The sequence below is a fragment of the Malurus melanocephalus genome, unplaced genomic scaffold, assembly GCF_030028575.1.
Source record: "Malurus melanocephalus ecotype Western Australia unplaced genomic scaffold, MMel_1.1 scaffold_60, whole genome shotgun sequence".
Classification (NCBI taxonomy): domain Eukaryota; kingdom Metazoa; phylum Chordata; class Aves; order Passeriformes; family Maluridae; genus Malurus; species Malurus melanocephalus.
In genome coordinates, this window is record NW_026623292.1 from 2,262,417 (window position 1) to 2,288,939 (window position 26,523).

Genomic DNA, 26,523 nt, shown 5'->3' on the forward strand with positions numbered 1-26,523 from the left:
ATAATTCCAAGCCAAATGTAAATATAACACTTAGATTACTCCCAGAAGAACATTCTTTTGACCATTAATCCCTCCAATTCGGAATCAAATTTTTCGGTTTCTCTCTCCTCTTTTTTTTTTTTTTGTTTTCTCTTAAGCTGCTACATGTAGGATTGTAGTGTTGCAACAAGCTAAAGAAAGATATCAAGAGGAAAAGGTAAGTACCAGTATGTGACTCTGCAGCAAAGAAAAAATCTTTTGTTATTTAAATCTGATGACTCTGAGGGAGGAAAGAAATTATATGCACCCAAGAAACTGTGTCAGGCAAGTAAAATTGAGAAAAAGGCACAAAAGGATAAAGCAGCAAGGCATCTTAAGCTATAAAACTGGAAGGATGAGGTAAGTAGGGTTCATGTCTAAATCCAGAATGCACGTTAAATTCAATATGGGCATTTATAAAATTCTGTCAAAGATTTGCTTTGCGAATAATTATAAGCAAAAATGTAAAGCAAAGAAAAGCAAGTAAACATTCCAAGCTTTTTAAGTCACCAGCCCTTRTCAGCCTGCTCATTTTGGAGCTTACTTTTCATATCTGAGAAAAATTCAGGTGAGAACTGGGTGAGTGGCCTCCCTTTCAAACATTGCAGACAAGTAAAAAGCATCCGATCTGCAGAAACCTGGCTTTTCTCTTTGCTTGCTGCAGATCTTATTTGTTTACTCTCACAGACAACTTATAAATCTTTTTTCCCTATCTAATGAGATAGCCATTTTGGAATACGTCCTCCTTGAAGGTCAAAGGTTTTTTTTAGGTTTTACAAATTCACTGTACTTCCCACTCACAGACAATATGCTATGAACCCCATCATGTTTTCTCTCAGCTAATGACATATTTAASAGAGGGACAAGGGGAGAAGAAGTGAGATGACCCATACCTTACCTGGACTTCTACTGTCTTCTTATACAAATTTCATCACCTATTCAACTTCCCTCATATGGCTTGATTCCAAATCTGTAAAATGGGGAGAATGTGCTTCTACCATCTACCCCTTGCCCTTTTCTCAAAAACTTTCAAACCTGTTAATTCTTTTCCTGAGGAAAAAAACTCACGTAGAGGTTCTTGGAAAAAAGAGTTTGAGCAGATTTTCTGTGCTGTAATTTCTTGTACTCTCTGTAAAGGATCTTCCAAATTCTTTTGGGACGGAGGATAAACTTTAGACACTTTATACCCTTTATACTAAAAAATGGAGAATGTTCAGGCAAGACAAAGGGAACAAAGGTTGTGTTGTGTTTGCATGGCCAGGTTGTAGCCAGTGGCTGCTGTAAATGCAGGAGCCAAAAGAACTTTCTGCTCTAGAGCAGCCAAACAAGATTTTTCAGAAACTTTCTAGGAATACCTAATACAAATTAGGCCTATCTGCCTGGAACAGTCACTCTCTGTGAGGGAGGCTATTTTTCCCTATTAATCACCAGTCAGGAACAGATACAATATATTGTGCCCTAGGCAGTACATTAGAAAATTACATTAAGCACATAAGCATTGCAGAASTCCAAAGTCCTAGACTGTTCTGAGAAACTACTTCTGTGAGCGTGAGGCAAGTAAGAAGAAAGAAAAATAGATATAATTGCCGAGTTCTGAAAGGACTTGGTGACACCACCAAGGTAGTGGATTAGATAGTTCATGGGAACACAGTTCAGTATTTGAGTCATAGCTCTTATGCACTTTCAGTGCCTAAGTAGCTGCTGCCTATGGTAGCTCAGAAGGTAAGATTAAATACTTTTCACTCTGGGCAACATGAAAATTATAGTAAATTGACTGTGTAAATTACTGTGTTGATTTTAGCCTACTCCTTAATAGTTCTTGTTTGAATTGCAAAAGTCCCCTTATATTTTGAAAGCATTAAAAAGTTTTGCAACCATAAGAAAAGCAATAATGTTATCAATCAGATGACTGATACATTGGTAAGGCTTTATAATGAAATATCTCATACAGTCATATCCTGCTAACCTCTCCTCAAATCACCAAAAAGTTTCTACCTGAGGATGCTTATTTCMCATTGTATAACTGTACTTCAGTGAWAGAAATGCAGAACACAAATTATATGTTCATTATTAAGGTTGCATATCAATTWACTGGAAATTTGCCATAGCGACATGTTAGTCTCGTTTAGAACTGATTGCTATGCTTAAAGAAGCTATAGAAATTGATGTTTCAGGATTTTTCCTGTAAGTTTGCCTGTGATTCAACAATCTCCTTTTCCTTCAGGCATCACTAATCACACTAGTTATATGCATTACCTCAATAGACCAAGGCAGCTCTAACACTGCTCTTGCTTCTGAAATAGTAGTTGACATGCAACATAGCCATCTTTGAGAAGGGCAAGACAGTAATGCAGTCCACTAATTACTCAGCCTGTGCAAGCTGAGCAGTGACTTTATACCACAGAGATACAAGTTATAAAGCACATTTCAACATCCTCAGCAAAAACATTACATTATTTTTAGCAGCTGGGTCCTGTCTCTTTCTGCTGAAATGGAAACCACAGAAGATATTATTTAAATGCAGGTGTAATTCAGAAGTATTTTCATTTCAGAGATTCAGTTTCTGAGAATAAAAAGTACAGTTAAATATTTACTATTAAAATTTAMGTTAAGCCTGTTTAAACAGGATACTGAGATCTCTGTGTTTCCACCTACATTTAAGCTACAGCTGGAAGGACCAAACTTCTGAAGCCAACAAGCCACATATCCAAATTTCAACAGGGCAGGAAGCCAGTAGACTTGCCAAGGAAATGGAGAGTGCTTGGAAGGGCTCAGGGAAGAAAAAAGGCAGTGATTTCCCAAGACTATGGCAGCAAAGTCCAGCAATGAGCTGGACATGTCAGTTCCAGCATATCTCCTTGCTCACCTCTTCCCACAGCCAGGGCTCTGGGCTGCACACACCTGACACCAAAGCCTCAGCTCTGCTGCAGGGCAATAGCAGCTCGCAGCTCAGCATCCAAGCTGGATCTCAACTACTTGCAAGGAACAATTTCTAGTTTCTTTGGGCTCAATCCTAGACAATTTTTTTTTTCCTGCACCAAGGAAGACGTTTATAATAGCCTACAAACTTTGAAAATTATTGTAGTTGAAATGCCAGACTTCAGTGACCTTGAAGGCCTGACTTTCAGAATATGATGAATTCCTACTGCACACTGACACCTATTAAAATGTTTTACGCTGCAAATCATGCTAAAGAATTATTTGTTTGCAGAASTTTATCCAGACTCTATAGACTAATTCAACTTTCTCTTATTTCCTTGAATAAAGTSAGGCAAATGTGAATAAAACCTTCACTGACAAAACCTCCTCTAACTTCTGGAGCCTGAATACTCAGGACACCAAATTCCAAACAATTTAAGTAGACTATGAAACCTAATGAAATAGGGAATGTGTCCCTTCTTTCTATAATTCTTGCTTTGAACATTCCATGCCTGTGCTGCCTTCATGTTTATTCTACTTCTCTTGCTCCCTTTTTTTTTTTTTTCCTCCTTCATTAAACCCTCCAGCAATTCCTTAAGGATTTCAGAGGAGGAAAATATTAACCCTAATATGCTTTCTGCTTGAAGAGTTTGTTGTTATACTCATCTATCCCAGCATACAACTGGCCTCCCCTGCTAGACTATAAGGGGTACAACTCTTACTCCTGCTTTGTGCAGGACCTTGCATATTTATACCACAAATTTGAGCCTTTTAGTATTATTGTCATAAATCTCAATCTGTCTATCACTAATTTAATTGTTCATTGTAACAATAAGACTGTGCAAATGGGAGATTCCTGAGTTGCTCAGAAAGTTCTGACTGTGATACCCTCACATCTTATGGAGACTGCAGCCAAGTATTCTTAAGAATTCTGCCAAAAGCAATTTTGATTCTTAAAGTCTTGGTTAAATACTCTGTGGGCTTCAAATACCATTTGTGTCACAGCTTTAGCTTCAGAGCCTACCTGGCACAAGATRATTGTGGTTGTTTTAACAACACAAGGGATCAAGACCTTTTATGGAAGCAGTTCTCTTGTCATGCTAAAAGCACTAAAACAAAAATGCAGTAATCGTACATGCATACACTAGCAGATATGCATATATAGTAGGAAAACAAATCCACCCTTAAACTCTGTCACCAAATTAAAGGAGAGTTGCACTAACATCAAGCAAATCTAAGAAAGTCATCCTGTTCTGAATTCTTAAATATAACACTCAAATAAATTCTAAAATATAACACTCAAATAAAATTTAAGACAGCATTGAAAAATGACAACTGAAGAAGTCATAATTTTGCAATTAAACAAGACATGCAATTAAACAAGCATGGACAGAATTATCCCTCTCAGACTTTGGGAGAAATATAGACACTGACTGAGTACCCAAGGATGGGTTTTGGAAAGGAAATTCAAAACAGAGAAGTCCTCAATGCCTTTTTTACTCTTGTCTTTATAGGTAAGATTTTACCCTCAAATGTCCCAGGTCACCAAGACCAGTGGAAAAGCCTGTCTGAAGCAATTAAAATTTACCCATGGTGTAGAAGGATGAATATCTATTGAAAAAAACGCAGGTCAATCAAATCTGATTGGATGCACCCACGAGTTGAACATGAGGCAGCAGTGTGAACTTGTAGCAAGGGTGGCCAACAGCCTCCTGAGTGGCATTAGGTAGAGAATTGCCAGCAGGTCAAGGGACAGGATCCTGCTCCCCTATTTCATGCTGGTGGGATCCTATCTGGAGTGTTGGACCTTGCATTGTATTCCCTAGGACAAGAGAGACATGGAGCAAATCCAGCGCAGAGCCGTGYAATGATTAAAGGAGCAGAGCATCTGTCATTCCAGGAGAGGCTAACAGAGCTGAGATGCTCAGCCTGGAAATGAAAATGCTGAGGGGAAACTAAGCAATGTGTATAAATACCTGACAGTGTTGAAGGAAGCTGCACACTCTCAATCATGTCCAGAAAAGGGACAATGGGCWGGGGAAGTTTCACGTGAACATAAGAAAAAGCAATTTTTTGTACTCTGAGGGTGATTGAACACCGGAATTGTTTGCCCAGAGAATTTGTGGAGTCTCAAATCCTGAAAACACTCCATATCCAACAGGGCACAGTCCTGAGAAGCCAACTGTATTTTACCCTGCTCTGAGTAGGGGGATTAGACAATATGATCTCTAGAGATCCCTTCCAACCTTGTCTCTTCTTTTCTATGATTCTGAGAAATGATTTAACAGAGCCCTTAAATCACCTTTTACAGAAGGAAACAGTAAGAACTGGTGATTGCATTTTCTAGGTTATTGCTGGGGTGTGGATTCAATCTCCTGCTAATTAATTCATAGGTTCAGCAGCTGCTGACAATGTCTACATAACTGCGTATTTCAAGCTAAAAACTCCAAGATTCTTCCATAAGCAGCTTTTAAATAAGTTTAGCAGAAACAGAAATAAGTAATGTGCAATTTTAAAATACATTTTGCGACTTTATATCAATCCCCCTCCTTCCCTGTACACAATCGCAATGGAAGATATTTGCCTAGAGAAGTTTGCATCACCTTTGGAGACATAGAGACTGTTCAAAGGGAATTTTCCAGCATAAATTATTTGTAGTGTGAACATCTTGAAACATTTCAAGCCTAACGAGAGGTACCTTCAGCAAACTCTGCTGCATTCACTACAAGCGACTATGTATTGTTTGAAGCTCCAGTTTTCTTTTATGGCTGTATACAGCACCGTTTTTCTGACAGTGCAGTCTCAGAAAAAGTCAGCTTTTACTCTTTACTGACCAGATATTTTTTCCATTTTCCACTCTGACAGTATTTCAGACTGTATGTTTCAAAGCCACGCACAAGTAGATTACAATCCCACTCTGCATAGCAGTGTCCATATGAGATGACCAGACCTGTACTCCTGTGACCGACCTCCAGCACTATTTATTTTGACAGAAAAAATATCATGTTCAACACAAGTTAAACAGGCAGATGGGCTTCTCCTCAGAAAACTGACCTATGGAACCAGTTTGGGGCTGGCAAATTGTCTCCAAACCATAACAACACTATCACTAGATATGTGATATCAGGTCACCAACATGCTAACTTTAAACACTGAGACCAGGTGTTCAGAAAGGCATAGGATGTGGTCCAAATATGCWTCTAGCCTACACTCTTCAGATAGGAGCACAAAGCTGCAAAAGATGATTATGCACTTTGAAACGATACATGTTGGATTTAGACGAGAACAGGAGAGTGGTTCAAGGAGCATAGAAAACTACTATTATTAAAACAAAGTAACTGTTTTGATACTTSAGCAATATCTTAGCATACAATTTGTTCCAGGCAGTTTTACAATGGAGACTCCTTGGTATCCTGTACCATGGTATTTGCAGTCTGTGAAATACTGAGCAATACTTGAAAACCTGCTTTTTTAACACTTTTCTAGAAAAAAGTGAGCAATTAGGATGCCGGTTCTCACACAATATTCCTTGTGTGCTCTGAGGTAATGTCTGTTCAAATACAGAAGAATGAAAACAACCACATTTCTCACCTCTCAAACAGACCAGATAATAYGGAATTCAGACTGGTCTGTGTTTTTCATTAAACTCAATATGTTTACAAGTCAGATGAAAGCAATACTTGCTCAAATGACCTCCTTTCCTCTGTTTGGAAGATTTATTGTAGGCAATATACAACAGCAACAATAGTCAATCATAGGTGGCAGACTGCCCTTTTATTAGGCATACTGAAGCCAATTAATCTAAGCGAGCTTTCTCGCTTTACCTCCTGGAGGCAAGTATGCTTGGAATGCATTTAAGAATTCTGCAGCAATAAATAAAGGTGCTGAAACTATTCATTTGAACTTTGAAAAATTATTTACAGGCACTTGAGATTCTAAGCATTAACATTCTGCATACTCTGCTGAGCAATATAATTTGATTATATCCACGACTTAAAAAAATAAAGTTCTAAAACAAAGCTTTGTGGTACTTCCATCCTCAGGGGTAGCAAGGGAAGATAAAGGAATGCTTGTGAAAGGAGGTAAAAGCAGTAGGAACACTGATATCTGCCCTGACACTGAGTAAAGTAAGCTGGGTTAATCACAGATCTTCAAATAAGGTTGCAAACGAAGGTGGGTTATGAACCAGGAACACATATGTAGCACAGAAGTAATCAGTTACTCGAATTTATTTCCAGATCTCAGATTATCTGTTATTTATATGAGACACCAAAGGCCATTTGAGGTGAAAAGAACGTCCATAATAATCTTATTAATTATGAAACATCAAAACCCAAGATGTCTTAATTCGTGTTCTAATTTTTGCAGTCCATGTGYTTCTAATTAGAACTGCTGCAATATATTCTCTGGGGAAGCATATAAGAAAAGTGAGTAACATTTTAGTGGCAGCTTCCTCTTTCAGGGCACAAACTTAAATACTCCTTTATTCTTGGATTACTTCAAACAWCCTCTTTGGATTATCTTCATCATAAATCAAGTTGTAATCTTACCAGTTTCACAGCTGGGCCCAGTGAAACCTTGTGGGCAGGCACACACATTGGAAGCGATACAGGCTCCTCCGTTCCTACAGCCATCTTTGCAAAATGCTGCAAAATGCAAAATCACAAAATGTGGGTAATAGAATCACGCCCAGCAGTCCCGCAGGTGGACACAGTCTGCCAGCAGGCTGGCACAGAACGCCGGCYGTGTGGCACCGAGGGCAGAGACCGCCTTCTCCTAAGGATAGAGGTCACGAAGAGATGGTTTATGGCCCCCCTGCCTCGCTGGCCAGATGGGCTGACAAGCTACAGAAGGAGATTAGAGTAAATCATCTGAAGACAACAGCTCCCATATGTGCTCCTTCGCGTGCACTGGGAAGTGGTGAAASACAACATCTTCCCTTGGAACAGGCTCTTCCTGGGGAAGGGCTGCTCTCTTCTGCTGCCCAAACAAAGGCCTGAGCATAATAGGCACAACTTATTAATTAAACTGTCTGGCTATCTCAGTCCTTTATTAAGTAATTTGATAGAAACAATAAAAACACTAATTTTGTGTCAGGGCATTCTGAAGAACTTCAAAACTTCTGGCATTTACAGCTTAAAGTCAGTCCTTGGGTTTGTTCTTTGGCATGCTGCAGTCTGAGAAGCTGTGCTTACAGATTTTGGTATAGTATTCTCCAGGAGTGCATGTTATAAAGAGACACTTCTGTGGACCCAGAAATGCAACCAGCTGTGACTGAAAACACAGTAGCTGTTAGTTGCTCTGATAGCAATTGCAATGTGGAATTGGAAGTGCTCTGGCCACAAGAAACTGTAGGTGAAACTAAGCAGACGGGGGTTATCACCAACACAAACTGTTGCTTAAGGGCAGTGCTCTAGCCCTGCACTGGTAACCAGTCAGAGATGCCAGGCTTTGGTTTACAGCTGCTCTGTGTAACAGCACCACTGATGAGGTCTTAAGGCTCATCTGAGAGAAAACTGTTAAAGATTTGAGCTATCCAGCTCTCAGTTCGAGACACCAGCCCTGTGGTATGTGACCATTGTCACTGAGACATCCAAGCTTCCCGATCCAGGGGCACCTGGTGCACACGAGTACAGATGGCAGCGTGGTGCATTAAAAGCTTCCAAAGGCATGGGGGCAAGAGATGCATCCAGGCCTCTTTGAAGGACACTGGCATCCAAGCCAGGRCTGCAGAGAAGTGTAGTTCTCAGATTTTGATAGACAGGCCTAGAGGCCTTCTCCTGCACACTGTCTTCTCTGTACTGAGGAGGGAGGGAGGAGAAGTACTTTAATTTCACAGTGGAGTGAAGTGCCTTCTGAAATGTCAGATCTGCAGTCAGAGCTCTTATTCAGAAAAGCTGAACACAGTGCTGTAGGGTTATGCACCTTCTCTTTGACCCAAAGAAATCTCAATTACCGTTTTGTCACTGATTCACTATCAGTAGAAGAACTCAGGAATACTCCCAAGCACAGCTCACAGGAGTGAGCTGTGCAGACAGGGCTTTCTTCTGAGAGGACATGCTTTGGGTTTGAACCTCATCAGGATAAGACTTTAGTTTCATTCCTCAGAGAAGAGAGCCCAGCAGGGACATTTGCTGACATGCCTCCTGCTCATGAGTTTGACTTGAAGTGAACCAGGCTGCCATGTTGTACAAAGAGGTTGTTTGCCTTTGGAATGTATAGAAAAATTGCACTGTTACTCAGGTGATGGAATAACTAGTGCTAAGATCTTAATCAGACTTAGCAATTAAAGATATTCTGGTTTGCTTAGATTTGGCAATACACAGCAGCGGAAGGTGTCTGTGTGACATTGCCAGTGTTAACTCTGGACCTGTAGATTCTGACATCTAAGAGATCAAGAGCACAGAGGCATAACTTCAAGGAACACTGGGTGTGATATTGCTGCATCTGTCCCACTTCTCACATCTGAGCCCATTCCCCTACAGCTACACTACTTTTATTTTCAAGCACTGCTTAAATAAATCCTATGCTCAGTGCTTGAKAACTTCCAAGGATTTGGGCCCAACTACTAAGTATCATTTCTTTTAATGTGAAATGCAACAGAAATAAAAGTAGCATTGTATTTCTGCGAAAGCATCTTTCTAAGACTAGAAATAGAAGTTCCAAAGGATAGCAGTGAATCAGAATGTAAGAAAACATGACATCACCTCAGATGTAGTGAAGGTTTTGTGTGTCCATGTCTACTGCTTTTCTCACTTACCATAAAGACATGCCAAACAATTTTTAGTTCATTGAAGTAAAACAGGAAGCCACCGACCATGGGCAGTGTTAATCTGACAGTGTTTTCACAGACATAGCTCTGTTGGTAACTGTGCACTTCCTTGAATGGTATAGCATATATAGAAACTGTTGACACAAAAACGAAGCATAACAATTTCAAATTTTCGAGGCCTTCTATCTATGCATGCATCATCCTCAAATGATTGCAAACTGCTAAATGCAAAGTTACTGAATATATGCCTGTGACGATCATATAAGTGCAGGACACAAGCATCAAGCCTGGCATTTTGTCTGTCTTGTTCAAGGCACACGACCAGAATTTTATCAGCTATGACAGAGCATCTCRCTCAGGTTTCTAGCAGCCTACCTTTGCAGATGGTACCATTTCCAGTGTAACCCGGCTTGCAGACGCAGTTGTGCCCACCCACAGTGTTGAAGCAGAGCGCATTCTCATCACAGTTGTGTTGGTTTGTGATACATTCGTCATGCTCTGAAAAGGGAAACAAGAATGGGGTGGTCCTGAATTTTTTAAACCACAACAAAATAAGAGCTTTGTGTAGGTTTCCATGTTAAAAAGAGATAAACACAGAGATAAATAGGGCTGGCTACGTGGACATGCAACCATGGGATGACCAGGGTACCTATTTTTAGCACATACTAGTATGTGTTAACTGCAGTGCAGCATAATTCCACTTTCATTAACAGGGAGCCACCACCATTACTCTGTCTATGTGGGCTACAGTGTTCTCATAAACATTTGCCAGAGAGCTGGCTAGCATACTGAAAATCCATATGCTACTTCTACTGTATAATTTATTCATGCAGGTTTATCTTATGGGGGATTCTTAGGGTTTCCTTCGGAAAGCTGACTAATGGTGTGAGACGCACGCTCCAAACTGCAAAAGACATGGATAGCAGAAGGCAAGCCTTCAAAGCAGCCCATGTTTTCCCTCCCTTCAGCCCATACACAGCACTTTATTTAGATGAAATAAATAACCTGAAAGCAGAGGTCTGCCTGCTTTTCAAGGGACTTTTAGCATGGCATGTCCTAGCACCGGAGTGTGATGGATGAGACTCCTCAGTCTGGTGACTAGGACATACAAGGAAATATCCCTTTTGGGAATAAATTAACAGTCAGGAGAATGTGATTTTTTGTTAACTTGCAACACACTACTTAATCTGAAAAAAAAAGAAAAAAAAAAGCATTGCTTAAGTGTGAACATTACATTTCTGTTTACTCAGAAATAGTAAATGGAATCTCAAAATAAGATGTTGTAAAGTGTCACTTCAAAATGATACATGAAAAGCCGTATTATTTTCAAAATGCTGTATCTTAGTCTGAAGGCATCAAAATAAAATGCTTCCATCTTCTGGAAATATTCCTTGCATTTTTGTTAAATCAACAGTATTCATCTATCCATATATAATTTATATGGAGAGCCCTGAAATTTAAATTTCAGGAAAAGAAGCTGTTTGGGGAACATAAAGACATCTGATTTCAATCAGACTAACCTGCGTGTGAGGTTTTCATAATTATCATTCTGCCCAGGTTTTAGCAAATTTTATTACTGAATCTTGGGCMAATTCTGGCTGTTTAGCACAAGTCTTAAATCTGGAATCAGATGCTCTTTGTTTCCCCATTTTGAGGGGGAAGGTTGCTCTGAATCTTCCTCCTTATAAATAATGCCTGCACATATCCCACAGAGTTGTCAAGAAAATTAATTTCTTAACATTTGCAAATCACTATGGAAATGTTGAACTTGCTATTTCAATAGTGGCCATAAACTGTAGGAATATAAAACTGGCAGAATGGCACATATCCAATCCATCAGTAGAGGTAATTTTTCCTCTAGTAACGGTAAGTACCTGTTGTTTAAAGGAGGGAAACATTCACCTCAATGTAACTAATAAATTTTAAATGCTACACAGGTTTAATTTTATTTTAGTAGGCTTGCTGCTCTTGAGTGTTTGTTTGTTTGGTTTTTAGTAACATTAACCTAATATCCCTCTTCTAAACAAGGGCTTATGTGTCTCTTGTATGACCAACCCTCACCGGATGCAGCAGAGCACAGGCTGCAAGCCTCTGCCCTCCAGCATGAGATCTAATTACTTTGCTCTCAGCATGAATAACTAAAATTGTTATTGTTCACCAAATGATCCAGCCCCTCGAAAATCCACTTAGCAATAGMTGACCTCCTAACACAGTGAAATCTCTCATGCTGGCTGAAATGGTATTTATGTGGAACCATTCCAGAATAGAAAAATAATGGCCTTGCAAATTAGGTTAAAAAGCATAATCTATATTGCAACTGTATCCTAGCTTTTTCAATTTTGTTTAATATTATGATACTATTAAAATATGTTTTTTAATTTAAATATTAATTTCATTTTATTTTGTAATTTTAAAATAACACACAAAGGGAAAATAACTGCAGAAATGTGTGAAACACATCCAGCAAGCCAAAATACCTTGCAAAGCCATTATCTTGGTATCTCAAGAGGAAGGGTCCACGCAACAATAAGTCACATTGGTAAACTCAGATCAAATAACTGAATTTGACAAAATAAGTGTCATCTTCAGGGAGGGAGAATAGCCATCCATCCTATRCCTTAGGAATGCAGAAGCATCCCATCTTTATGAGGGAAAAGAGTATGTGAGAGGACAGCAGGTGATCACAGACTGTCACATCAAGAGGAGGGGCTCCACRTATGTGGCTGGAGCAGCTTTGAAAGCCCACTAAGGTTTGCAGCCCCAGAGCCCGGAAGACCATTTGCACAGATGTGTGTCCTTCATATAGGCAGATGACTGCCACACTTGAGTGTGCCTTCCTAACATTTACTTTTTTGGGGGTAAGAAAAACTATTGCATTTTTTGAGATGGATTTTTTTCTTAAAGCATACAATATCAATAAAAGTAACATTCCATCTGCTGAATAACTGGATTTTGATGCAAAGTAATATGTCTGATATCCTACACAGTGTAAGCTTTGGAGTTTTCTATCCTCCTGCAAGAAAGTTCATGGAGGATACTTCTGCATAAATTGTACTGAAACAGCCATCACTTTTTCTTCTGTGGTTATCTGCTCAAACTTTAGATCTATTTTTATTGAAATCACATATGAGTGATTCATGAAAAATACATGGCCTGATAAATGCTTCCTGGATTGAAGTTTATATGCCATTTTAGGATGAAAATGTTAAAGAGTAAGGAGAAAAATTGTGATTCAATTAAAGGAGAAGAGATTTTTAAATGACAGGAATGGRAAAAAATCAGCAAAAAACCCAAATCCATGTGTTTTACAATCCATCTAGTTTGTTTCTCTGTATCATCTGATCTTAGCTTCAATTACACACTTAAAACCATATAAACATASTGTTTCCTCATTGTTTCTTACAGTGACACCTAACAGAGCAGACAGCTTCAGGAGCAGCTGTTTTATGGACAGATTGCACGGTTAAACTACACCTGAAAAAATCCTGTACATAATCCATGTCCCTCCCTCTACTCTTTCAGCACTTGGCACCCTATCCACACCGATTAAAGAGACCAGGAGAAACAGCATTTTCACTATTAATAACAAGATGGACTGTTCAGCTTCATTAAAGACAGAAATATTTATTATTAAGAAAAAGTGTGGTGTTCTGTTCTTAATTCTCCATTAGCTGATACTTATCACTTTGGTTTCTTTTTTTAATCAAACACTTGGAAAGTCCCCCTAAAAAAAGCAAGAGAAAATTGCARAGCCTGAGTTGAGCAGTCTTAAATACCAAACCAGGAGCTGCAGAAGCAGATAGGACCATGCATTACAAAGTAGAAAAAAGCAATTAAAAAGAATCATTATAAGAGAACCTGCAATATGGTTTTTAAGTTCAAGAACCAGTTTAGAAACATTATTTGTCTAATTTGGAAAAGTTAAAGTTTTATTTCTCAGGGTCATTTACTTCAAAAATCTTTAGAAATCATGAGACACACGTTTAATGAAAATTCTATACTAATTTCGCTGCACACCATAATCAAGATGGGAACAGGCCAGGTACAATACTATTACAGAGGCAAAGAAGTGAAAATTAGTTTTGCAGAGAAATTTTTATAATCAACCAACCTGAACTTGCATAAACACCTTGTACAAAACCCAAACACACTGCTTTCAATTATGACTTCTAAGGCTGTGTTATCTAATGTATCCAAATTTCATTTTGCACATTTCAGGACTCATGCTCAGTGTTAAAATTCATAAAATCTCTCTTCTGGGAATCAACTGAAGTTTTAAATACTCTATTTATATTGACTAACCTATCTCTGGAATGAGATTCTTTTAGGTAGAGAAAAAATTTTAACTCCAAAATTTGTTATTGCTCCATGGTAATAACAACAGTAGCAGTAAGTGCATATAAATGTCACATTAAATAGTTCTTATGACACAGACAACTTAAAAAGGCAAAAATCATATGATCATGCAATTAATTTATTTATGTATATTTGTGTGTGCAAATACATTATATACACGCACAGAAATATAGATACACATCCATATATATATATACATATATGCAGTAAAGGTGATTAATTTTATTTTGTTTTAGTTTGAAATACTACTTCAGAATATCCCATACTGTTTGCTTGAGAAAAACTTTACTTCAGAAGGGTATCTAGGGTAAAATACTGTACCTCACAAAGAGTGACTGCTGGCATAAACTGATCAGGACCCACTAGATGCTGTGATGTACCTCAATGCAATGACAGCTGGGAACCTGTCCTACCAATTTTGTTATCTGTGCAGAGATTCTTTCTGAATTTAGTAAAATTTAACATGCTGTCCACAAGGTATGGCACCTGCCTCCACATCAGCACTATGYAACATCAGCCCCTATCCTTCCTACTGTGTATTTAATGATTAAAAATGAATGTCTGTAGAGCATTTCCTATATGCATATTGCAAGCTTTCCYAATATTTGTCTTGTGTATCCAAATTTTGTAGAGGTTTAAGGAAAAAAAGAATAATCATAACCCAATCCAATAGCAAATAGGAATACTGACTGAGCTACATCACTTACTTAGAGGTAAAAAATACTATGCTGGCAGTTTTCCTGAACCATCCATTACCAACACTGGAAAATAAGAGTTGAGATCATGTTTAAGGTGCAGGAATGCAAAAAAAGTTCTCAAAAATATAAATAAAATACATCCTTGCAACTGTAACCTTGTAACATGATGCAAGAGATATTCATTGCTTAGTGACAAAGTTGTGAACCAGGATTAAATTTAAATAATTTAAATAGAGATATTATATTAGGYATTTTATCCTTTTGATCCCTCTGCAGTCAAGAACTGAAATTACTTTGGCTGTCTGTCTCCTCATTGATTTGATACAGGACTACAAAACCATGGTGGCCAGCTGGCAGTGACAACAGATAAGAGTTACTTGAATTATCAATAGCCAACACACTTAAATGCCCACTTTCAGGTTATCTTTATTACAACAGATTTTTTTTTCTCCTCTGTAGTTCATGTACAAGACAAAAATTAATAGCAATTATATATGTAATATGAAGACTTATTCCAWTTGCAAAATGACAGATGGTTAATTTTTTTAAGACTTCGTATTAACTCATTTAAGTTCTAATTGGCAGGGTTAATTTAAGTCTCAGAGTATGCACACAATTTTTAAAGAGYAAATGCTGCAAATTTATTGAACTATTTGCTGGAAAGTGTCCTAAGAAGGGATTGAAACTGGTGAAGGGACCAGAGAACAAGTTTTATAAGGAGTGGCTGAGGGAACTGAGATTGTTTAGCATGGAGAAAAGGAGGCTCGGGTTGAGGGGGACCTTCTCTACAACTGTCTGAAAGGAGCTTGTGGACAGGTGGGGGGTCAGTCTCATCTTCAAAGTAACAGGCAATAGGACAAGAGAAATTGGACTCAAGTTGTGCCAAGGGAGGTTCAGATTAGATATTAGGAAAATATTCTTCACTGTGAGGGCTGTCAAGCACTGGAATGCCCAGTGTTTGAGTAACCATCCCTAGAGGTATTTAAAAGACATGTATTTGTGGCACTTAGGGACATAGTTCAGTGCTGGACTTGATAGTGCTGGGTTGGATTTAATGATCTTAAAGGCCTTTTCTGACCTAAAGGAATCTATGAGTTTATATTTTCCATACATTTACGTTAAAAATGTGATTTTTTTTTTCTGCAGACATTTCTTAATTTAAATGCAAAATAGAACAGGTGTTTTAACTACTCATAGAATTGTCATGACATGGTTTATCCTTAGTTAATGCTTGGGTATTAATCATTAATGATCACCACACATCTAATGGTGACTTGGGAAAGACAAACACCTTCACTCCAAACATCCCTCCTTCCCCCCCACTATACACTGAACATGATGTTATGTGGTCTGGAATGTCCCTTTGKTCAGTTTGGTCACCTGTCCCGGCTGTGTCTCCTTCCAACCTCCCAGGCACCCCCAGGCTCCTCCCCAGTGAAGCAGTACGAAAAGSATAAAAAGCCTTGGCTTTGTGTAAGCCCTGCTTGGCAATTACAAAAACATCTTTATATTATCAACTCTATATTATTCGTGGTCARCAAACATGCAAAATACCTCACACCAGCCGCTATGAASAAAATTAACTCAGCCYCAGACAAAACCAGCACATCTATGTTCAGAACTGTTCTACTTTTTTCTTTTAATTATGTAGATRATAAAAATAGTGCTGCCATGTGTATGTTCTATTTTCAAGGTCTGTTTTAAAGATCATCTTGCTTTCTGAGATGCTGTTTCTGTCAGCAATTACTTAGACCATTGTTGTTCTTCAAAGAGAACAGCTGCCATTAACTCATCAAGATCTCTTTTMTCTCTTCCAGCTATTAGCTAATTTACTTCTTCTATATTTGGTGTTCATATAGTTAAAAAAAAAATAAGGCAGCTGTAGGGAAACCTTAGGAAGAAAACCTGCCTGGGGATATGTCCACAAACCAGTGCTCCTTTTCACATCCACATGAAAAAAAAAAGGTCCAGAACTGCATCTTTGTTATACTGATAGGAAAATCTAGAAGGGAATCTATATTATTCCCARTTACTGACGTAAGATTAAAAGTAACTGAAAAAACAAGCACCCATTCTCCTTGCACCTGCCTGTGAGGCTGAGGAGATTCTGGAGAGAGCTACAAGGTGGCTGTAACTCTGACAAGACTCGAGACAGGTACAGACTAAGCTGAACTGGTATAATTTTGGAACTGGTATAATTTGTTTCACAAAAGAAGCAAGTCATGACACTGAATGTGATGATGAAATCCATCCCTAAAACACCTCAAATTTCCAATCATGATTTAATTTTTTTTTCTAGGAGAGCCAAAACCCTTAATGTGTGCAATGTAATCTCTTTACCAAGGTAGGTAATGCAAGAAAGGTACTGGGAACAAAAATATGTAGAAAATATTTGTATGCAAATATAACTTCCAAAAATATGGGACATTCTAATTCTAGTTAACACTAGTTTTTAAAAAACTTACACTAAGATTTTCAATTTTATATTTTATTTCACAACAGATTTTTATCTAGAGAAAACTATTTTGCACACCAAAGCTTGCAAGAAGCACATRCTTTTTTCCCCACCCTTTGACTTTAAGACCCTTTGACCCTTTTTCTTTGCACAAAATCTGTTTTCTTTACTTTTTGTTTATTCCTGTTCTGGATTTTCCTCCTAGACTTCAGGAATTCTTAACGCCCAGCTTTAAGCCCCATTGAATTCTCCACTAGTAATTCTAAATTCTGTAGCTCTGTTTATGGATTTAATGGCTCTTAACAGGCTGTACTCTCATTTAGGACTCGAAGAGAGTAACACATAACTTGAATGTTGACCAGTCCACATTTTGTGTGCTATCTGCATACTGAGAATTCTGTGCCATTATCTCTTGGAAGATTAGGAAGAGAAATAGATACCAAGTCATTTCAGACAAAAAAAAAAATATGTTAATGGATAAAATAAGTATTTCAAGGCAGACCTACCCTTTCTCCCTCCATCTTTCTCTACAGTTCTTCATCAAATCATTTAAAMTTTGTTAGACCCACCTACATTTCATCGTCCTCAAAATGTGTTTATAATTTCCAATTTCATGAAACAATATGCATTTTTACAAAATATACTCTTCTCATGGAGGCTTCTATTGCAATATTAATTGATGTTAGCTGACTTAACATCTTGTGAATTTTTATACTTTTCAACCAGTTAGACAGAGTAAATATATTGAAGAATATTTTGCCTGACAGCTAAAGTTTAAAAAGCTTTAATTTATCTCCACTTTCCTTCACATCTGCCATTTTCTATATTCCCTCTTGAAAAGAAAGGTTTCAGGGAAGGATTTTCTAAATCATTTAGCAGAGTCCTAACTGTTTTCCCTAAAGGAACATCTGTAACTCCCACTGATTACAATGGCAGGACTGTAGCATAAACGCAAAATGATTTTGAAAATCCCACCTTAAGAGATTTCAGTCTAGACCTTGACAAGGACCTTGTCACCCACCTTTTTTTGCCTTAATTCAAACTGATCACTTAATATCTTTTACCAGGGACATTTTAAAATGAGGTTTCYATCTTCTAAAAGGCATTTCATCACGTACACTTTCTAGACTTTCTCCACAGATTTTTTTTTTTTTAATCTAGCCAGATGCACTATTTATTCCTAGGTAAATCTCACTTAATTCCCACTTTATTGTATAAAAAAACCTTCCAGACATTTATGATAAACTGATGCTTTCAAAATATTCTATTATGTTRTCAAAGGTGACAATGATAACAAATTCTGCATCTCTAGTGGTGCTCCCAACTTTATTGCTAGCAGAATAACCAGACTAGAGCTGCAAATACAATTTCCTCAGCCAAATGAAAAATATTTATTTTACTTCTCCTAATTCCAGCTCTTTTTATTTACCATTTCCTTATGAACAGGTTCCATGTTATAACACATCTGCCACCAGCAGCAAATACCCACTGGACATTTGGCCTCCCTCCCACACATATTTCTGTTACACAAATAAAAGCTGTAAAGTAACCTGACTGCTGTTGAGGTTCGAAACTTGCTGCCTGTTCTCATATTTCACAAGTAACAACTTAGACAGATCATCCACATGACCAGAAGGCTCTATAAAAACACCTTTGAAGATTTTTTCAGCACAAAATTAACAGAAGGTGGATATGCACGACGGGGCAGAAGAAGGATGTCTCAGCAATCAAAACTGCCAGAGAACAGTAATGTTCTCAAAGCTCTCTAGAAACAGYTGCTGCTGCTTCTCTTCTTTTTGGAATAGCATTGTGGCCAGGGTTTGTCAACACATTCCAGGGGCTCCTGGAAAATCAGTTACAGCATTACAGAACCATTATCAAAGTCAGCGCTTGTCTGGCACAGAAAATGAGAGGCACCATAGTGGTGGATGAAATGCCACTGTTGCTTTGATCCTGTTCTTGTCTGCAGGAACCTGGAGCTGCTTACCTAACCATGAATGTTAGGAAGCAAACAGGGTTTTTTTTCATCTTCTCATGCAGCAGAGAGATTTCTTAATGCGTGAAGTAGTTCCTCCCATTTCCCTGGCAGTGYTGTGACTCAGATGCTCAGATGGCTCACTGGAAATCAAGGACAGCACTATTTTTGATAAGACAAGATGCTCAAGCTCTCTAGGGAGAGGAGGCCTTCCTTAAGTGTTGCTCACCTGATTTTGAAGAGAGTTYTCTACTTGAAAATGGGGACAAAGTAATATCTCAGTGATGGTTAGGTAGAGCAACACTGATGCTTTTCCCTCTGGTCAGCCTTGATTCCATCTCCAGTRATTTTCCCCAGACTACATCCTCCCCAATAGTGTACCAAGGCGCACCAAAACAGCACAGCAAATGTATCCTTCATGAACCCTACACATCAGCTGCCTTCCCTGGGCACAGAAGCACTCAGGGAGAATGGTACAGCCAGTTCTCATCACTGTGGAGTACCAGCAAAGAGCCAGCACACGCACCCAGCCTTGAAAGCCATTAAGTGCTCCTGGCTTCTGCAGCTCAAAGCCCTTGATGGCAGGAGATAACCTGCAGAGCTGTCTGACTTGCTGCTAACAAAACTGCACAGCACAGTAAAGGAGATGCAACCAAATAYGCTTTCACCTTCCTTCCCCCACCCCTTTAATGGAACACTGGCTAACTTGTTTCATGGGTAGATTTTCCAGACCACACCGTGTTTTTGTTGCCACAGTTCAATTGTTAGTATGGATCAAGTTTACAAATAATTATTCCTATACTTACATGTATCATGGTAATACATACATGTATTAAGGCTGGAATACCTTTAAGATACTTATGTGTATYTTATATTGAGAAACAAATATTTGCATAAGCACATCTTAGCAAACTTTACATATCTGAAAAATTCTGCCATCAAATTTGCTGTCTTSTTTTAAAACACCATTAATTGTTCAAACATGCAAAACCACAGACTTGAAGTTTACAGTACTGTTCAGGTCTCAAAACTCAAAATATGAATTTAGAGTCAATGAAGTTAAGAAGAAAATAAACTTTGACCAGATATTCCATTTTGCTACTATTCCTGTCATCCCAGAATGTCTTCACCTTTGTAATCCTACTCTCTTCACAAGTATGCTTTTTGGAGAAGTTAGGATTGAAGCAGAGATGCTGTGAACAACTCTGGAGGATTTCAAACYAAGATGAAGCCCACCTTATGGAAGGTGTATAAAGTGAGTAAGCCCAGGGTATTTAAAGCAGACTGGAATATCTTTTCAGACTACTACCAACCACAAACTTTATTTACCTCTCAGGCATTAAGGTGATGCAGACAGAATTTAAGTACATCCAATTTCACCTTCTGAAAGGTTAGGCACAAGTTAATAATTTTTTTACCAAGTATTTGCACATTCCAAACTTATTAAAAGCATTTGAACAAATTAAAACAGATACTCTTGATGAATCATCACCTTTCTATAAATCAATCTTCTTGAATAGGACTGGCCATTTATCCCTGCTTTGAACATTGTGAAACCTTTAACTGTTTTTTTTAAATGCACTGTCATGAAAAGACTCTACTATAGGTTTCCAAATCCTGAACATCAAAGTTAACACTGTGTGACAGCTGGTGTGTTCCAAACTCATCACATTTACTCGTCTGTAACAGGGTAAATGACACAATTACCTGCTGTAATTACTGTTGCTGACAATATATTTTTCCTGGTGATTGGTCTGTGTGACTCAGAGCTGCTATATCTTTGTCAGYCCAGTCCAAATCTCAATTTCCATGTGACTTGGACATTAACTTACAAAGTATTTACAAATTAGTTCCAATATCTGCCAAGACAGATATTTGGGATAGTATAAATTCATCTTTTATTGCGTGATTAAGCATTCTATCATTCTAATATTATTTTGCATTAGAAAGTAACTATTCACAATTAAATTCTGTGCCCCATTTAAATTAAATGCACATTTATTAGGATAGTGGAAGGGAGAAACACTTAAAAAGGTGAATACAATAAAGGAATAAAAAGTGAAAAATAAAGACATTGATATTTTTAAAAAATGCTCACTCCTAAAGCAAAACATGAATTTTTTTTTWAAAAGTATAAAACATTAAGATACCCAATTCTAATTGTCTTCTTGTGACAATTTTAAAGAACAGCTACCAAAGACAAAGTGACTGTTGATTTTGAGCAACGTGAGTTACAGGCTAACCAAGCTAGCTCACTGAATGTATTTTCCCTGGAATACCTTTTGCTTTTAAAATATGAAATTGATAGAATTCCTTACACCATTTCTCAAAAAAAGATATGTGAGAGGATGTGTGTATTTTGCAGCATACAATGACAGAAAGAAGCAGGTACAGTTGTTTTGAGACAATTTGGAAGCTTGTCAGAATGAAAAAATACTCCTACAAAAACTCCTACAAACCATCTAGGTAGATCAGCTACTTATTTTATTGCTAAGCTTGTTGACAGAACTCTTGTTGACAGAAAATCTCTAAATCGAGATTTTCCATTTGTTTTTTGTTACTTGATAGGGGGGATGTCCATCTTTGCACAACTGATTATATGAACTGTAAAGAGGATGGTTTCAATACAGTAAATTGATTACCATTCCTGAAATAATTTCAACTTTCAGTTTTTTAAAAAAGACAAAACAGAACAGTTCTGTATATTGAGAATGTCCTTGGGAAAAGAATCAAGTATCTTTTATAGACACAGTACTTTCAGAAACATTACCTCACAAAATGAAACTTCACTAACAAAAGTGAAATTTCACCCCAAACCGTCAGGACTATGTTGTAAAGCAGCATAAATTATTGATAATGATTTCACCAGTCTTCCTTGGGRTATTAGCAGATCACAACCCTAAGGATGGGCTCCAACATATTCTCTCAGTAAGTAGTATTTGTTCCTCCTTTTTGATCCACTCTTTTTGACTGCTGTAGAGAGGTCTTGCCAAAGACTGTCATCTTTATTAATTTAGATGAGCTGGCAAACACTGGCAGAGCAAATTTGGAAACTGAAACTAGTTTTAGATAAAATTAAAAGGGCAGCAGACGTGACAGTTTAGCTTGCACACTGTGCATTCGTGCCTGACCAACCAGAGCCTGGCTGCAGAATGATCAGCACATTTCAGTGTCAATCAGAAGTTACATGCTAAACTAAAAACATAAGCTTTTCTCTGGGACTACAGGTAGGAACACAGACACCAGGTGAGTCAGTCCAGTGGATAAGTCAGATATATTTACTTTGGGCATTTCAGCATAATTTCATGTGCAAGGAAGGACTAGCAAGGATGCAACTCCTGCTGTGGTCAAGGCATCTGTACCACAAGAAAGCAGCTTGATATGGCGAAGTATAAGGTTTTTGTAAGTCGATAATCATCAGTCCAGRAGACTGACAAGAGGTAGCAATATTGACAGAGAATTATTGCAGAGACAAACTGTCAAAGAAGATGACATACTAAATCAGAATGACTGACAGTATAAAMCATGAGTTAAGGAAACAGTCTTCCATTTAGCATAAAGCATATTAGTCTCTTATAAACATTTCATGAAGAACAAAGGACACTTTTAAGTTGTTTCAGGAGTCAGATGTGATTGTTTTGTGATTACAAGATATACTATGTGGCATCTGGTAGGAATCTAATTGTAGAGATTTGTAAAAAAAAAATGTTTCCATGCCCACAGATTGTCCAAGCAGAAGTAACTCTGAAAATCCTGTCTATCTGAACAGGAATCTTCCATATACATTCAAAGAAAAAAATTGCAATTAAAAGAAAAGACTTCTGAAGCCCTGAACAATATTAAGAAGCATTACCTTACCAGTCTTGGAAGTTAGCTTTGTCACCCACTGTCTTTTCTTACAACTGTGTTATCTCAGATTAGAAATGTTTTTCAAGAGTATAATGCCAAAAGACAGACAGACAGACCTCTATATACTGACAGCAGTATTCACTCCCCTTAAAACCCAGCTAATTGGTATCATGGCTACACACACCTTTATTTTATTGTGAATGTGTAGAAAACCAATGAATTCAATACAGCACAATCACTTAACCTTAAATAACTCCACTGTTCCTTTTTTTAAAAACTGTCTTGCTTCGTACAGTAGCTCCAGTCTCTTGCTGACCTTGGCTGGAGTCCCTCTGAGAACAGGCAACWCTCACCCAGCATGAGGCAATCACCAGCTGGCTCAGACATGATAGATGTGAGCCATCCAACTTCCCTCACTTCTGGCTCTCGGAGTGAGACAGCAGCAGATTCCCATCTCCTGAGCCAGAAAGATCCTTATGACTTCAAACAAACTGTCCTCAAGGCTGCCTACTGTGCTTCCTGATCTTTCCAGTCTATCTGTCACAGTCTGTGATCATCCACAGAAGGACAGGCCAGGGGAGGTCCAGCTGTGAAAGGATGTCATGTTGCAGCTAATTAATACCACTCATCCCATTGTTACCATCATCCTAATTCCTACAGACCACCACTAACACCCAGTTTCAGGATGTATAGATTGAGTTTCAACCAGACCACAGCCTGTGTATTCTTCAGCCTCTTAGACTCTTCTAAAGAACTCTTCTAAAACTCTTCTAAATAAAAAACAGCAGCTCTTTGGTTGCTGTATTCCTGTGTGCAGTTCAGCCCCAGATTAAAGTACCTCATATKTCTGTGTGTGTTTCTGGGCAGGATTCCCCTGCATAAACACGTGCCTAGCTACCAGGTCATATCCAGTATGACACCTCATGGATATCCAAGACATCAGCAAAGGTTATAAKGCAAGGCTCTAAAGGAGGACTACAACAGCAGCTGGAGTGCAATAAGACACACCACAGCATCTAAAAAGTTGCCAGACCTGTAACTGGRTGACCAGATCTTGCTATAGACATCTAAATTCCTGTTTTCAGTCAATGCTACCTACAGAATTCAGGAAGTGCAAAATAGAGGCCTAACATGGGATTGATCTGGCCACAGACAAGGGGCTCAAACACCTGTACAGAGGTAACTTACTCTGTTCATACCCAGCTGAACTGAAAAAGAGCAAGGCCTATAAGGTCTTGTGTTACATCTTCTATTCCTATCATGATGATTGCCTTGAACCTGTACATACACAACTGAGTTGGGTCCAGCTGAATCCTTGACCTCTGTTGATTACAATGTGAGCTTAGAYGAAGAGATGTGCATTGGAGAGTCTTAATTGCAAACTGAATTCCACCTCCTGTGTCAACGGAAGTAAAATTTTAACWAAAAGGGTCAGTGTAATTACCTAAGGACTTAATAATTCTTTTACCACTGTATGAATTGTTTGATTTTCTATTTTTACAATACACTATGTTAACTTTGCTCGGAAGTAAAATTTTAACTAAAAGGGTCAGTGTAATTACCTAAGGACTTAATAATTCTTTTACCACTGTATGAATTGTTTGATTTTCTATTTTTACAATACACTATGTTAACTTTGCTATACCCCTAAAATTCTGCTTTCCAATCATATTGCACTGACACAGCACATAACTGCACTACAGAAGCTGCCAAGGGACTCTGGGTGATTGAAAGCTGCAGAGGGCTTGAGAACACTGAGAAACAGGAGGCACACTAGATGTCTGTGAYAATGCTGTGATATAAATATCAAGTAATGCTAATGATTTGAAATATTGTAATTTCAAATTTTTTACATAAAAAAGGTTTCACTGTTTTATGAGTTAGTTGCAAACTGAGTATATTCTCAAGTTGATATGTAGAACTCCTTTAATATATTGAAAAATTCCTGACAGCACAAAGAATGCAAAATATATGCCTTGTAGAACAAAATAATAAATTCTGATGTCTGCTTCTGCAGAAAGACACATTTTAAACAAAATACAGAAATTGCAAAAATGCAAAATAGAGCCAGCTTTTGATATAATACATTTTACCATCCTTTGTTCCTAAGTCCAATAGGAAATCCAGCTCTGTGATGTATTGACAGATATATTGATAAAAACGTACACACACACACACACACACACATATACCAAATACATATATATATTTGGTAAAAAAATAATTTCTGTCAAAGAATAAAGCCTTTAGTACTGAAAATCACACATTTGTATCTTTGTCAAGGAAATACATCTTTTGTTTAACAAATCATGTTCTACCAAGGATCCTTTGAAAATGTGTTGGATTTTGATCAGCTGAGAAACCCATCCTGCTATAATTGCACAACCAGATGAACAGTTGTCATGAACTGGGTCAGTAACCAGGGAGAAAACAGGAACAAAAAAGTATCCTCTAAGAAAAAAAAAGTTCTCATTCCAAGTTGAAACAGACTCTAAACCAAGTTGCCAAGGCTAACCTGATTCAATCCAAATAAAGCATAATTGAGTTTGGTTGTGTAAGATACAGCAGATATATAAAAATTACTTGTGTTGTTATCTCAGTAATGTGGTCGCATAGCAACAAGCTCAGTCTGAGCGATCATTCCTTTATTAGCTTTGTGAATTATTGCACCGCTAGAAAGTGGATATTGGAGAGAATTTATCCTGAAAGAAGATTGAGAGCCTCACGTAGGCTGACATACTATRAAGCAGAATGGAAACTGGGCCAACTAATAGAAACCAGAATCAAATAGGCTTTGAGTTAAGAATGCTCTGTGCACACAAGCTGACTCCTACAATGTTTATTACTAATAGCAACCSTGGCAGTATAGCTGGGCACCATCACCCCTGCGGAGTTCGGATTGCACTGCGTGATGCATGTGCACGTTACTGCTAACATAATTGGGGTGGGGGTGGGAGGGTGACCAAAATCAGAGATGGAGAGACAGATGGCTCATCCTGCCCACATCATTATATTCTCTGGTGGTTTGCTGACTAAAACATTTCCTCATTCAAGCCATGGTATGTCCCTACTGTGATGTTACAACCAGCCCCTCTCAGTATGCTTGTTTATTGCTCTGTCCCTTGCACCATACTGAGCAATTATTCTGCTTTTCTTTAAGCCCTGTCTATAAGCTGCAGAATTTGAGGAAAACTAGAATGTTGCTGAATTCATCAAAATAAGTAAAGGGAAATAAACAGCAAGAAATTAGCTTTTTCAATTGTTATCATGTCTCACATTACGGCGTTTGCATGCAGCCAAGCTGGGATTGATACGCATATGAGTTCTCTGAGGTCACATTCTATTTTTTTTTTTTATTTCTTTGCAGCAGTGAAGAGTAAAGGGCACACAGCAGTGCTGAATGAAGTTGCATTTTGAGGCCATATTTAGTGACTTATTAAAATGTGGCCTCATTTACCAATGAACTAAGCACTATCAATTG

General features: G+C 38.0%; 1 protein-coding gene across 2 annotated transcripts in view; it reads right to left on the reverse strand.

Annotated features, from left to right (window-relative positions):
* Positions 1-26,523, reverse strand: part of NELL2 (neural EGFL like 2) — a 133,651-nt gene that overhangs the window by 24,872 nt on the left and 82,256 nt on the right. For both annotated transcript variants that reach the window (XM_057366158.1, XM_057366157.1), the window contains exons 14-15: positions 10,085-10,207; positions 7,488-7,583 (exon numbers count right to left, since the gene is read on the reverse strand). In XM_057366158.1, coding sequence (XP_057222141.1) covers positions 7,488-7,583; positions 10,085-10,207 — 219 coding nt within the window. The remainder of the gene's footprint in view (positions 1-7,487; positions 7,584-10,084; positions 10,208-26,523) is intronic.